The following is a 12686-nucleotide window of genomic DNA, read 5'->3' on the forward strand; positions in this document are numbered from 1 at the left end:
TCCCTCTGTGTGCCCCCCGTGTTCCTGGCATGTTCCAAGAGTTGCTCGCAGGGTGTGCCCTGGGGATCTTTGCTGGTTGCTCTGTCCCATGATGACACCGACTGCCATTAACCGTGGGGACCCCCAGAGCCAGGGGAGCCCCTCTCGCCTCCTTTGCTGGTGTGACTCGGGTACAGCTGCATTCAGGAACAATAAAGACGGTGCTCCCCTGCTCCGGCTCTGTCTCTCCGTGGGGCTGGGGAGGGGGTTTGGCGGGGCGGGGGGGTCGCGGGGCAGCCGGTTCGGCTCGGGTTGCGAACGGTGGGTGCGGGGAGGTGCAAAAAATATGGAACGCTTCACGAATTTGCGTGTCATCCTTGCGCAGGGGCCATGCTAATCTTCTCTGTATCGTTCCAATTTTAGTATATGTGCTGCCGAAGCGAGCACGAATCCCTCTCCCCCCACAGTGCAATTTAAAGGCTTGGAATAGCAATGTTTTAAGGTTAGGGTAACTAAAAGGTGGCTTGTTATTAAAGGTAGAATTAGCCCCTGAAGTTTTTCTCAGTCTGTCACCCCTCTATTTTCCTTGGATTTCCCTAAAGTGTCCGAAATCCGCCGATTATGTTTGCTATCTGTGCCCGGTGGGTTCTGGGTAGTTTCTTATGCTAATGAAGGCCCCTGGCTGGCTCTCTGAGGGTGTCCGCGGCGGTGCCTGAGCGCGCGGCGCAGGCGCGGCTGGGACAGCCCGCGGAGGCGCCGGGGTCCTGGCGAGCGGCGGGTGCCGGTGAGTGCGGCCGGGGCGGGAGCGGCGGAGAGCCTCCTGAGGCAGCCCCGACCCCCTCCTGTGGCATTCCCGCCAGCCCCGGGAACCTCCGGCACCTCTCCGTGTCCACCCCGAGTCCGTCCCCGGGATCCCCCGCCCGCCGTAGGGTCGGTACCCGCGCACCGCTCCCTCCGCCTCTCCCCGGGACCTCCGGGTCTCTCCCGGTGCGGGGTTATCCCCACCCGTGTCCTGAGGGCTGTGCCTTCCCCACAGCCCCTGGGGCTGGGGTCGGTGCGGGCCGTGCGGTGTGAGCGGCCTGGTGTCGCCCCCAGGCAGGAGCGAGGCTGTCCCGTGTCCCCTCAGGGCCGGGCCGGCGGGATGGACCTGGCGTACGTGTGCGAGTGGGAGAAGAAACCCAAGAGCAACCACTGCCCCTCCATCCCCCTCGTGTGCGCCTGGTCCTGCCGCAACCTCATCGCCTTCACCACCGACCTCCGCAATGAGGAGGAGAAAGGTACCGCGTGCCCCGTGGGAAATCTCTCCTGACAGCTCCCGGTGCTCTTGGCAAAGTCCAGGATCCGCTGAGCGGGAGCTCTGCCCTGCCCCTGACAGCTCCCGGCTGCTGCTCCTCCTTTTCCTTCCATCCCTCAGCCTCTGGCAGTGTCTAACACGTGTTCGTTCCCAGGGAATGGGTTTGTTTCCCCACCAGGACTGACTTCCCTAAACCAGGACCAGCCCCGCCTCGCTGTCTGGCCCCTCACTGAGTTCCCAGCACAGTTGCTATGCTACCCCAAGTCATTTCTATAAAATATTGTATGTTTTCCCTGCATCAGCTGAGGCTCAGAAACAGTGACAAGGGACAGGGAGTGACTTCTCTGTTCATGCAGATCTCACCCACATGGTCCATATCATTGACACCGAGCACCCCTGGGATGTCTACTCTGTGAACTCGGGCCACACTGAAGTCATCACGTGTCTGGAGTGGGATCAGTCAGGTGGGCTGGCATCCCCTCCTCATTGTCACAGTGTCCCACCTGTGCTGTGCATGTCCCAAAGCAATGGGGTGCAATTCCTTGTGGGGTTTTGGCTGTTCCCCCTGTTCTCATGCAGTGTCATTGTCACAGGCTCCAGGCTGCTCTCGGCAGATGCTGATGGCCACATCAAGTGCTGGAGCATGACAGATCACCTGGCCAACAGCTGGGAGAACACAGTGGGCAGCGTGGTGGAGGGGGACCCGGTGGTGGCCCTGTCCTGGCTGCACAACGGCGTCAAGCTGGCGTTGCACGTGGAGAAGGTTTGTCTCAGCATCCTGAGGGACCTGGGCTGGAACTCTGGCTCAGGTCTTGGCGAAGAACTCAAGATCCTGCCTGTGTTCCATGCTCTGGGCTCTCCTGTGGCCTTTTCCAGTCAAGGAGAAGTCAGATTCCTGGTTCCTGCTGAATTCCGAGGGGTTTGGAGCCTTGTTTCTCTCGGTGTTTCAGATGTGTCTCCCTTAATCTGGTTCCTCAGTTCTAGGCAGGAACCTGGAGATAGAGCAGTTCTTTCTTTACCAGTTGTAATTCAGAAGAAATGCATTCGGGATACTGAGGTTTGATCCAGGGATTTGGATACAGGGATGAGCTCCTTGTTTGGAAACTTGTGATTCTGCAGATTCTGAAAGCCCAAAGCTGCCAAGCACAAGTTCCCTGCTTGTGTTTTTTTTAACTCCTGGGACATCCCACATAAATCCTGCCCCTCTCCCAGGAGAAGAGCTCCACAGAAACAAATTTTGGGTGCAAACACCTAGGTTTTGTTGACCTTTGTTACAGTCTGGAGCCTCGAACTTCGGTGAGAAGTTTTCCCGGGTGAAATTCTCTCCGTCGCTGACGCTGTTTGGTGGGAAGCCCATGGAGGGCTGGATTGCCGTGACCATCAGCGGGCTGGTCACCGTGTCCCTCCTCAAGCCCAACGGGCAGGTGCTGACGGCCACCGAGAGCCTGTGCCGCCTCCGCTGCCGCGTGGCCTTGGCCGACGTCGCCTTCACGGGCGGGGGCAACATCGTGGTGGCCACGTCTGACGGCAGCAGCACGTCCCCCGTGCAGTTCTACAAGGTCTGCGTCAGCGTGGTGAACGAGAAGTGCAAGATCGACACCGAGATCCTGCCGTCCCTCTTCATGCGCTGCACCACGGACCCCGCGCGCAAGGACAAGTACCCGGCCATCACCCACCTGAAGTTCCTGGCTCGGGACATGTCAGAGCAGGTGGGCAGCTGCTCTTTGCTCCACCTCGCCTTCCTCAGAGGGTCTGCAGGTGACCAGCATGTCCTGCAATACCCTTGGCGTTCCTAGTTGGCCTTCTGGGAAGGGACCTCACCATCACCTCCCACTGATTTCATCCTCTGCTTTTTGCTGGTGGAGCGTGACCTGAGTGGGAGCAGGACCCTGGAAGTGCAGGGTGGGAATGACCAGGGCAGTGACCTCCCTGTTGTGATGCTTGTGGTGGGGGGCTCTGTTCTGCAGGTGCTGCTTTGTGCTTCCAGCCAAAACAACAGCATTGTGGAGTGCTGGTCCCTTAGGAAGGAGGGCCTGCCTGTCAACAACATCTTCCAGCAAATCTCTCCCGTGGGTAAGTGTCTGCACTGGGGACTCTAAAGAACAGGAGCTTGGCCTGAGGGAAAAAGCAGTACAGTTCCTCATATCCATTATCCCATATATGGTATTTTTCAGAATCTCATGTTTATTTTCAGGTGTTCTCTGCCCATGCTGTCTGTTTGCATCATAGACAGCAACTTGCTATTTCCAGTAAGGGGTTTGGTTGTTGCTTTTACTTCATAAAAGACATTTTCTGTGTTTTGCTGCAAAGCTGCCCTTCCTGCTGCCAGGCAAAAGCTTTGGGAGCAAAGGCTCCCAAAGGACCAGGATCGAGCAGCAGAGCTGGATTAATCCCCTGCCCCGGCTTCCTGGGCTCCACCTGATCTCAGATAGAACAGAATTAATCAGGGCAGTTTGTTTGGTGAAATATAAAGGATTATTGTATATAAGGATCTTAATCACCCACAGCAGAGCTTCCCATCAAGAGAGATTTAGCAAAACATGTTGTTTGTATAATTCAGGAAAAAACCAAGGAAATATAAGGGAAACATACTGGCAATATATGGGGAATATACCAGTGCCTGATCTGTGATCCTGCTTGGTTGGGGAGTGTGGGCAGAAATGGGGGGGTGGATTTTCTGATCTCTCTGGGACAAAATTCTCACTCATTTGCTTATTTTCCCGAGTGGGAGACAAGCAGCCCATGATCCTGAAGTGGCGGATCCTGTCTGCCACCAACGACCTGGACCGGGTGTCGGCCGTGGCACTGCCAAAGCTGCCAATCTCCCTGACCAACACCGATCTGAAGGTGGCAAACGACACCAAGTTCTTCCCTGGACTGGGTAAGGAGTTCCTGTTGTCTTTGTCCTAAACATGTGGCTTTTGCCCAAAATTTCACCACCTGAGCTGTAGCTGAAGTAAAGCACATGGAATGCTGAAGGAAAACTTTCAAACAGGATGTCTTCCCAGCCGTCCTGTTGTGTTTCCCATTGTGGGAAGAGGTGTGAAATGCTGATGGGGAGGCTGTGAGCCCCCAACCCTTTGGCTTTTTCCTGGACTTCAGTGGTGGCCACTGCTTGGGTGAGGGCTCTGCCACGCTGGGAGGATCTCCTTGCTCAGCCTCGCTTGTCTCCTGTCCCCAGGCCTGGCCTTGGCTTTCCATGATGGCAGTGTCCACATCGTGCACCGGCTGTCCCTGCAGATGATGGCCGTGTTCTACGGCTCGTCCTCGCAGCGCCCCGTGGACGAGCCGGCCCTCAAGCGCCCGCGCACCGCGGGGCCCCTGGTGCACTTCAAGGCCATGCAGCTCTCCTGGACCTCGCTGGCCCTGGCTGGCGTGGACAGTCACGGGAAGGTTGGTGCTCTCTTATGGTGGGGTTATTTCTCACCCAGGCTCTCTGAGGTGTGATGGGTTGCTCAGAAAACACTGGGAATTCCAGCTGTGAGATCCATATTGGAAAGGGATGTATCCCATCAGTGCAGGAACTGTCACTAGGTCAGGACTGAGCTTCATTGGGCCCTGTGTTGTGTTGTAGCTTTGTGGGATGATTTCAAGCCCACTCCTGAAGCCAGTTTCCCTTTGGTTCCTCCCTTCAAGCTGAGCATGCTCCGCATCTCCCCCTCCATGGGCCACGTGCTGGACATGAACATGTCCCTGCGGCACTTGCTGTTCCTGCTGGAGTACTGCATGGTGACCGGCTACGACTGGTGGGACATCCTGCTCCACGTCCAGCCCAGCATGGTGCAGAACCTGGTGGAGAAGCTGCACGAGGAGTACATGCGTCAGAACGCGGCCCTGCAGCAGGTGGCTGGCTGGGAGCTCTGGGCTCCCTCCCAGGGTGGGCATGGGGGGGGTTCAGGGGCTCGGAGTGAGGAGCAGCCAGTGCCAGTCCTCAGGATATTGGTGGCTCTGCCTGGCTGTGCTCTGAGTGCCTGGCTTGGGCAGTGATAGAGCTGGGAAGAGCTTCCACGTCAACAGCGTTCACTTTCACTGACATCAGCAGGGTCTCTACCTGTTGGAAACTTGGGGTGAGATGGTGAAGTCTATTTTTGGCAGATTCTGGGAACAGCAGCACGTGCCCAGCGCTGTGCTCACGTGCGCAGCCTTCACTGTTCCTGTCATTCCTGCGGCAAAAAGAGAGAGCAGAGAATAAAGCACCAGCAGCAGCAGCAGCAGCAGCAGCAACTTTAATGAGCTTATGCTAATTCCTGCCTTTCCTTGTGCCTTTTGCTGCGTTTCCCCATGGCTCAGGTGCTCTCCACACGCATTGTTGCCATGAAGGCGTCGCTGTGCAAGCTCTCCTCCAGCACCATCGCCCGTGTGTGTGACTACCACGCCAAGCTCTTCCTCATCGCCATCAGCTGCACCCTGAAGTCGCTGCTGCGTCCACACTTCCTCAACACCCCTGACAAGAGCCCCGGGGACCGGCTCACCGAGATCTGCTCCAAGATCACGGATGTAGGTACTGACTGCTCACAGCATCCTGCCTTCCCAGGGCTTGGACTGTTCCCTGTGGTGTCACAGTCTCATAGTAACTCCTGGGTTTGAGGAGGAGGAGGAGGACAAGGGTGACCTCTGCAGGGATGGTGTGAGGTTTGGATCCATCTTCCTGAGCCAGGCAATGTCTTGCTTCCCTTCCAGACATTGACAAGGTGATGATTAACCTGAAAACAGAAGAGTTTGTCCTGGAGATGACGACGTTGCAGTCCCTGCAGCAGCTCATCCAGTGGGTGGGGGATTTTGTGCTCTACCTGCTGGCCAGCCTTCCCAACCAGGTGAGACCTGGAGTGCCAGGAGCACGCTGAGAGGACACAAACACCCGTGGGCAGTGCTGGGGAGCTTTAGCACTGGGGAGGAGTAAAGAACAGCAGAATTAGAGAATGGCCCTACCCATGCCCATCTGGGTCTGGCGACCAGCACAGTACCTGAGAGATTTGGGGACACTCCTCCTTCAGCTCTGCAGAGGTGTCACCTTCAGGTGACCTTCCACCAACCCCAGCAGCAGGTTCCATAGGGTGTGTGCTGCTGGAAGCAGGAGCTGTCTGGATGCAGTGTGGTGGCTGGGGCTGGTGTGAGCCCACCTGGGCCGGTGTGAGCCCACCCAGGCCTGTGTGACCCCCAGCCACGCCGCTGTCCCCCCGCAGGGCTCCCCGGTGCGCCCTGGCCACAGCTTCCTGCGCGACGGCGCGTCCCTCGGCATGTTCCGGGAGCTCATGGTGGTGATCCGCATCTGGGGGCTGCTGAAGCCCAGCTGCCTCCCCGTGTACACAGCAACCTCGGACACCCAGGACAGCATGTCCCTGCTCTTCCGGCTCCTGACCAAGCTCTGGCTGTGCTGTGAGTGTGGCCGGTTCCCTGAACCATAATTCCTACAGCAGTGGGGTGGGACGTGGCTCCGAGGGGGTCTGGCACGTTGAGAAAGGGCAAGTGCAGCTGCCAAGGTTATTGTTTTCCAGGCTGAGTTGGCAGTGGAGGAGGAGGCTGCACACAGCTCTCTGGAGCTCTGAGGGAGAAATGTAAAGGTCACAGGGTTCTTTCCTTTATTTCCCACGCAGGCCGTGAGGAAAATCACATCACGGAGCCTGATGATGCCCTGATCGATGAGTGCTGCCTCCTGCCCAGCCAGCTGCTCATTCCCAACATTGACTGGCTGCCCATCAACGATGGCATCATCAGCAAGCTGCAGAACAAGCAGCTGGTTCGGCTGCAGTTTGGGAAGGCTCCCGGGCTCGTTGGCCACACTGTCTCTTCCCAGTTCGATGCCTTTGTCAGGTACAGACCCCTGGAATGAGTCAGTGCCATGGTGAAAAGGAGTCTTGGCAGCTCTGAGGTTTGGCTTGTCTCCTTGCTGCTGTGACCCAGGAGCAGTTTGTCCTCTCTGCTCGAATCTGTTTCTCAGCTTGTGATGGGCTGGGAATTTTAAGTACTGAAAAGTGATAGCAGATGGGGGGAAAAACCCCATTAATTAATGTGATTAATTGTGTTGTTGTGACAACAAATCTCATGGTACTGGATGGGCAAGTGGGCAGAGCCTCTGCCATGTTGGCCAGTGAGATGCAGCTCCCTGTCCTGGGAGCAGCTCATGGAAAGTGGCACTTTAGGAAAGTCCTGTTCTCCCTCCCCAGGGCCCCTGGACAGCCCAAAATTGACCACCTGAGGCGGCTGCACCTGGGCGCGTACCCAACAGAGGAATGCAAGTCCTGTACCAGGTAAGTGACACCTGCAGTGGAGCTTGGGCAGGACTCGGGCTGTCCTGTGTCCTTCAGGAGCTCTCTGAGGCTGGTTTGGGCTGTGGTTAAGGTGTCCCCAACCTGGGATGCCCTTGTCATTGTCAGAGGGTGGCCTGGCCCTTGGGTTAAAAATCAAACAGATAAAGCTCTTAAAGTAATCAGGCCTGGAGGAGACCCTACAGTAACTCCTTTATGTGATGTCCAGTTCTGTTGGTGTGGTCATTAAAGCACCTGTGTGGTCATAGCAGGGCTGGAGGGAGGAATCACCTCCTGACCCCTGATTTTGGGGTCATCTTTCCACCAGGCTTGTGTTTCATGCTGCCCTACTCATCCACCCTCATGGGAGAGCCTGGATTTCAGGATAATGGCTCAGGGAACAAACATCCATCTAAGTCATGTGATTGAATTAGCTTTAATTACTGGTTTTAATAGAAAGCCTCTGTAGCAGATCATTTTTGTGAGATGACTGTCAGTTGTTTCATGTATAAACAACAGCTGGGGCTGTTCCTTGCCAGGCTCCAGCTCCAGCAGAGCCCTCAGCGGGATTGTAGCTCGCTGGTTTCAGCTGGTTTTGGTGCTCACAAGTGTCACCTGCAGATGACAGGAGCTGGTTTTCCCCAGGGAACCCAGATCCCTGTGTGATCCTTGCTGCACCCTCCGTGTCCCCCCAGGTGTGGCTGTGTCACCATGCTGAAGTCGCCCAACAAGGTGACAGCAGTGAAGCAGTGGGAGCAGCGCTGGATCAAGAACTGCCTGTGTGGGGGGCTGTGGAGGAAGATGCCCCTCAGCTACTCCTGAGCCCTTCCCGGGGTGCAGTGGGAGCCAAGAGCTGCACAGGGCTCCCTTCACCGAGGTTTTGGGAAAAGGGAATGGCAGCTCCTTTCCCTCCTGCTGGAAAAGCTGCTGCTGTTCATCCTTGGTTGAGCTGTGCTGGAAAACAGAGCTGAGGGAGCTCTGCCGCTTTTACCAGGGAAGAGCTGGAAAGGAATGCCAGAGGTTTCCCCATCATTTGGGGCCCAGGAGGGGAGAGTCTGGTTGTGTTTTGGGGCTGTGCCAACAGAGCAGTGATGTGCTGGCAGCTGCCCTGGCCTAGGCAGAGTGGTGATGGGGCAGCTGGTGAGGAGCAGAGCCCAGCTGAGGGGAGCACAGCTGGTACCTCACATCCATCCTGTGCCTCCGGCTCCACGTGGGCTGGGCATTCCTGATCCTGCTGCAAACTCATCCCTGAGACGGGAGTTGGCTCCTGTGTGCCCATCAGTGGTGGAATGGGAGCAGGAATGTGAGTACTGCCTTTGCCTCTTCTTCTTATAAATAAAAATTCTCCTAATTTTGTACAGAACCATGTGGTTTGTTTCTGTGGTGTGACGTGGCTGCCCAGCCTGGGGCTGGGGCAGCAGGAGGGCTGCCAGAGCATCTGTCAGGAAAGGAACCACCATCGTTGGGAAAAGGGGAAGGGGAAATGGATGTTTTCAAGGTTCACCTTATTTTCCTCACTCGAGGAAAAAACATCAGGTCCTTGGGGTTGTGTAAGCCTCCAGCTTCAGCAAGGCTGGACACTTGAGCTTGCCAGAGGAGGAGCATTTCTGGTGCAGCCAAAACTCCTTTCAGACTTTTTCCCTCCTTTACCCTCAGCTGCTGCTGCCCCAGGCAGGAAATCACAACCTCCTGGAGCCAGCGTGGCTGTGCCTGTGGAGCCCCAGCCCTTCAGGGGTGATCTGGCCTGCTCCTCTCTCACAGGTCCTTCAGCTCTTGGGGAGAAAAGCCTGGAGCCTGCTGCTGCTGTCAATTCCAGGTCCCCACAGACCGTTTAAGAGAGGGAGTGAGCCAGTCTTAGTACATTCCTTTCCCTCTGGAACCATGATTTCATTATTCTTGAGAACGAGCTGGTGACAGAGTTCATCCCTCGACTCCAGCGAATGTTTTGCTGCACAGAGCTGTAAGAGCTGTACAGACCTCTCCCCCTCTGCTCTGCTGGTAATTAGGGACAATCAAATGGCTAATTAGGAAACTGCACCTTATTAAGGCTCCTTTCCCCTGTAAATACAACTCAAACCGGGCCCTCTGTGAGCTCCTTATAGAACAGGTTTGGGGTTATTTAATGTTTGATTGGGAACAGGGAACAGCAGCACAGCAGGGGGATGGAGACACATCCATGTCCCCGTTAGCTCCCAGCAGAGCTCCTGGGGTGGGACTGGGTCTGGCAGTGCCCTGGGCTGTGCTGCTGCCCTGCTCCCATCTCTTGGGCCTTGGCTCTGCTCCCTGCAGCGACAGGGCAGTGGGAGAGCAGCGGTCAGGGGTGACCAGGGCTGTGGTGGGACGATGGGGGCTTTGCCCTGCCCTGCCCCTCGGCTCCTGGGACAAGAGGGTCACAGTGAGAATCCTGTTGGGTTCCAGCACGGATCCCACTGTGGGAGCCGGAGCTGCCACTGCTTTATCAGCAACGGGCAGATTCCGCTTTCCCAAATATTCACACAATGACCCTGTGGGAGGTCTCAGATCTCGATCGTTGTGGCCACACTGCAGGATGTGGCCACTGTTCCCACCTGAGGCCACACCGTCCCTAAGGGCGCAACCTCAGCATCTCCCACCCCACATCCAGCGCTCCCCTGGGCAGAGGCTCCTGCACAAATCCCCCCAGCTCCCCCCTTCACCCCACTCCTCCAGCCCAGCAGCTCTGCAGGAATCATCACTTTATTGCAGCGGTCGTGGGCAGCATTCTGGGCACCTTCAGCAAAGCCTGTAGAGGGCTGTGACCCCCAATTCTTCCCCACATGGGCCCTGTGCTTTGTGAGTGGGGAGCCAGGGACCCCCTTCCTTGGGTCCTTGCCAGTCCCCTGGCCCAGCCCTCCTCCTGGCTCATGGGGATGCTCTGGCAGCGGGGTGGGCAGCAGCAGGAGCCCGTGGCACACAGTGGGGCGGCACTGTGGGTGCTCTGGCCATGCTGGCAGCAGCAAGCCGTGGCACGGAGCAGGTCCCTGCGGTGGCCTCAGCGAGTGTCCCCCTCCCCATCCGCGGAGGCCATGACGCCGTCGATCCAGGCCGCGTACGGGGCGATGCGGGTGTAGATGGCCGGTTTCTTGTAGTTGCCGCAGACGCGGGAGCCGGCCGTGACCACCCCCTCAGCCACCCCACCGCAGACCAGGGGGCCACCGGAGTCTCCCTGCAGGACCAGACCTCATCAGTATGGCCAAGGACACCCCAGCCCATCTCCCACCCCTCGTTCCTGCCTCCAGGCTCCTGTGAGCCGCTCTGCAGCGGCAGCACAGGGGGAACTCACTCCTGGGGACTGTCCCCTCCAGCTCCGCAGCCCCTCACCTCTCCCAGGCTCTGGCCACGGTGCCCTCTTGCCCCCTCCCAGCCCTGCCATGGATCCGTGGTGGGAGTGTGGTACCTTGCAGGTGTCCCTCCTGCGGGAGTCGGTGCACATCATGTTCTTGGTGATGGTTCCATCGTGGCGCGTGCGGTGGTTGCAGACGTCGCGGCTGATCACCGGCCGCTCCAGCTGCTGCAGCTTGTCCGGCCGGGTGCCGCTGTGGTCGATGGTGCCCCATCCTGCCACCTCGCACATCGTGTCGGGCGCCACGTCCCTGTCCTCCCGCTGGAAGGGCAGCACCCGCACGTCCACGTTCAGCTCCGCTTTCTCCTCCAGCTGCCACAAAGCCAGAGGGGACCCAGGTCACAGGGGCAGCTGTGCTCACGGCCCAGCAGGGCACAGTGAGCCCGGCCCTGATACCGAGACCACCCTGGCCTCAGCCACACTCAGGAACTCCTGACTGGAGCCCCAGGATGCAGCCAGAGATCAGAGCTGGAGCTATGAGAAAGACAGAGGCATTTGGACACATCTCAAAGGTCTTTGGTGGGGGAAGCAGGGATGGTCCCGTGGGACAGGGAGGGGTGGACAGGGGAACCAGGCCCAGCCTGACCATGAGGATTTCCTCCAGCCAGTCAGTGACCCTGCAGGGTCCCAGGGGACAGTGGTATTTGCAGGAACGGGGCTGTGCCGGGTGGGGAGGAGGGTCCCATCAGCCCCCAGCCCACCTGGAGCAGGAGAAGGTCATCCTTGTTGTTGTGGATGTTGCTGCCAGGGTGGGGGAACTGGGCTCGCACTTGGTACAGGCGTTTGTGGGGCTCCGGTTCCGTCAGCGAGTGGGCACCCAGCAGCACCTGGAAGAGTTTTCCATCCCTGGAAGAGAGTCAGAGTGTGGGACAAACAACCAGGAGAGTCACTGCACCCAGCCATGGAAATGGGGTGCTGTGGGGGGCTGGAGAGGTCCAGGGAGCTCTGGGAGGTCCTTCACCCACTGCCCAATCCTCTCTGCAGGTGGGAGCCGAGTCCCACGCTCTGACACGGGGGTCGAGGCTCTGGAGTGGGATTTGGCCTGAGTCCAGCAGCCCCCCCCAGCCATGCACTGAGCCCCACACACACTCACGTCTCCTCGGTGCAGTGGGCAGCGCTCAGCACCCACTGCTCGGCGATGAGGAAGCCCCCACAGACGTGCTGCCCATCCAGCTGCAGCGAGGCCATGTACGGCTTCAGGTGGGGCCTGGCTTCGGAGCCCCTCAGGATCCGTCCCCGGGGCTGCCCTGCAGGAGAGAGGCTGGGTCAGCTGAGGGGCACTGGGCAGTGTCACTCCCGTTGTCCCTTCCCGGGATCCCTGGACCCCTCCTTGCGGGCTGCAGCAGCACCTGGCTGCAGGTGGAGGCAGGAATCGGGGAGCTGGGCAGGCACCGTGCCCTGTCACTGCCCGGGGGTGCGGGGGGAGCACTCACCATCCACTGGGGCCCAGAGCAGCAGCAGCAGAGCGAGGACAAGGACGGGAGCAGGACTCGGCCCCATGGCTGCAGAGCCCGGCGGTGTGCGGGGGTTTTGGGGTGTGCGGGGGTTTTGGGGTGTGCGGGGGTTTTGGGGTGTGCGGGGGCTGCGGGGAGGACTCTGCTCACCCGGAGCTGGGGCTGGGACTCGCTTTTATGTCCAGTTTGGGGTGGCGGGGGGGCAGGAAAGGGTTGGGGGCGGAGGGAGCGGGGGGGTTTCCGCAGCATGGGCTGAATGTTTTGAAATATTCAGCTTATAAAAGGGGTCAAGAGTTCCCGGCACAAACAGTGCGGGAGGAGGAAACAGCCCGGCCCAGCTGCCGGCCCTGGCA

At 58.4% G+C, this 12686-nt stretch overlaps 2 protein-coding genes and 1 non-coding gene across 7 annotated transcripts; 1 reads left to right on the forward strand and 2 right to left on the reverse strand.

Annotated features, from left to right (window-relative positions):
* Positions 1–319: 319 nt before the first annotated feature.
* Positions 320–426, reverse strand: LOC148182509 (U6 spliceosomal RNA). Its single transcript, XR_015774643.1, has one exon. It is a non-coding gene; the product is annotated as a U6 spliceosomal RNA (small nuclear RNA).
* A 290-nt stretch (positions 427–716) lies between these two features.
* MED16 (mediator complex subunit 16) lies at positions 717–10148 on the forward strand. Of its 5 annotated transcripts, none has more exons than XM_088067633.1 (15): positions 717–763; positions 1106–1256; positions 1630–1737; positions 1867–2036; positions 2551–2982; positions 3241–3346; positions 3999–4154; positions 4455–4666; positions 4910–5116; positions 5564–5774; positions 5954–6087; positions 6457–6649; positions 6868–7084; positions 7438–7521; positions 8214–10148. In XM_088067633.1, exons 2-15 carry the CDS (start codon positions 1121–1123, stop codon positions 8338–8340), a joined length of 2493 nt encoding a protein of 830 aa, XP_087923759.1. In that variant the 5' UTR covers positions 717–763; positions 1106–1120; the 3' UTR covers positions 8341–10148. The 5 variants fall into 5 exon arrangements, with proteins under 5 accessions (XP_087923759.1, XP_087923757.1, XP_087923760.1 ...); XM_088067631.1 differs by having other exon boundaries at positions 744–763; positions 1075–1256; XM_088067634.1 differs by lacking the exon at positions 717–763 and adding an exon at positions 776–966.
* A 67-nt stretch (positions 10149–10215) lies between these two features.
* Positions 10216–12472, reverse strand: LOC102114080 (complement factor D). Its single transcript, XM_005531193.2, has 5 exons — positions 12313–12472; positions 11973–12126; positions 11581–11725; positions 10934–11191; positions 10216–10702 (listed from the first exon to the last, which is right to left on the reverse strand). Exons 1-5 carry the CDS (start codon positions 12377–12379, stop codon positions 10529–10531), a joined length of 798 nt encoding a protein of 265 aa, XP_005531250.1. The 5' UTR covers positions 12380–12472; the 3' UTR covers positions 10216–10528.
* Positions 12473–12686: the final 214 nt, after the last annotated feature.

This window comes from Pseudopodoces humilis, chromosome 28, assembly GCF_049639895.1.
Source record: "Pseudopodoces humilis isolate 2021_Gansu_Grassland_sample_001 chromosome 28, ASM4963989v1, whole genome shotgun sequence".
Lineage (NCBI taxonomy): Eukaryota > Metazoa > Chordata > Aves > Passeriformes > Paridae > Pseudopodoces > Pseudopodoces humilis.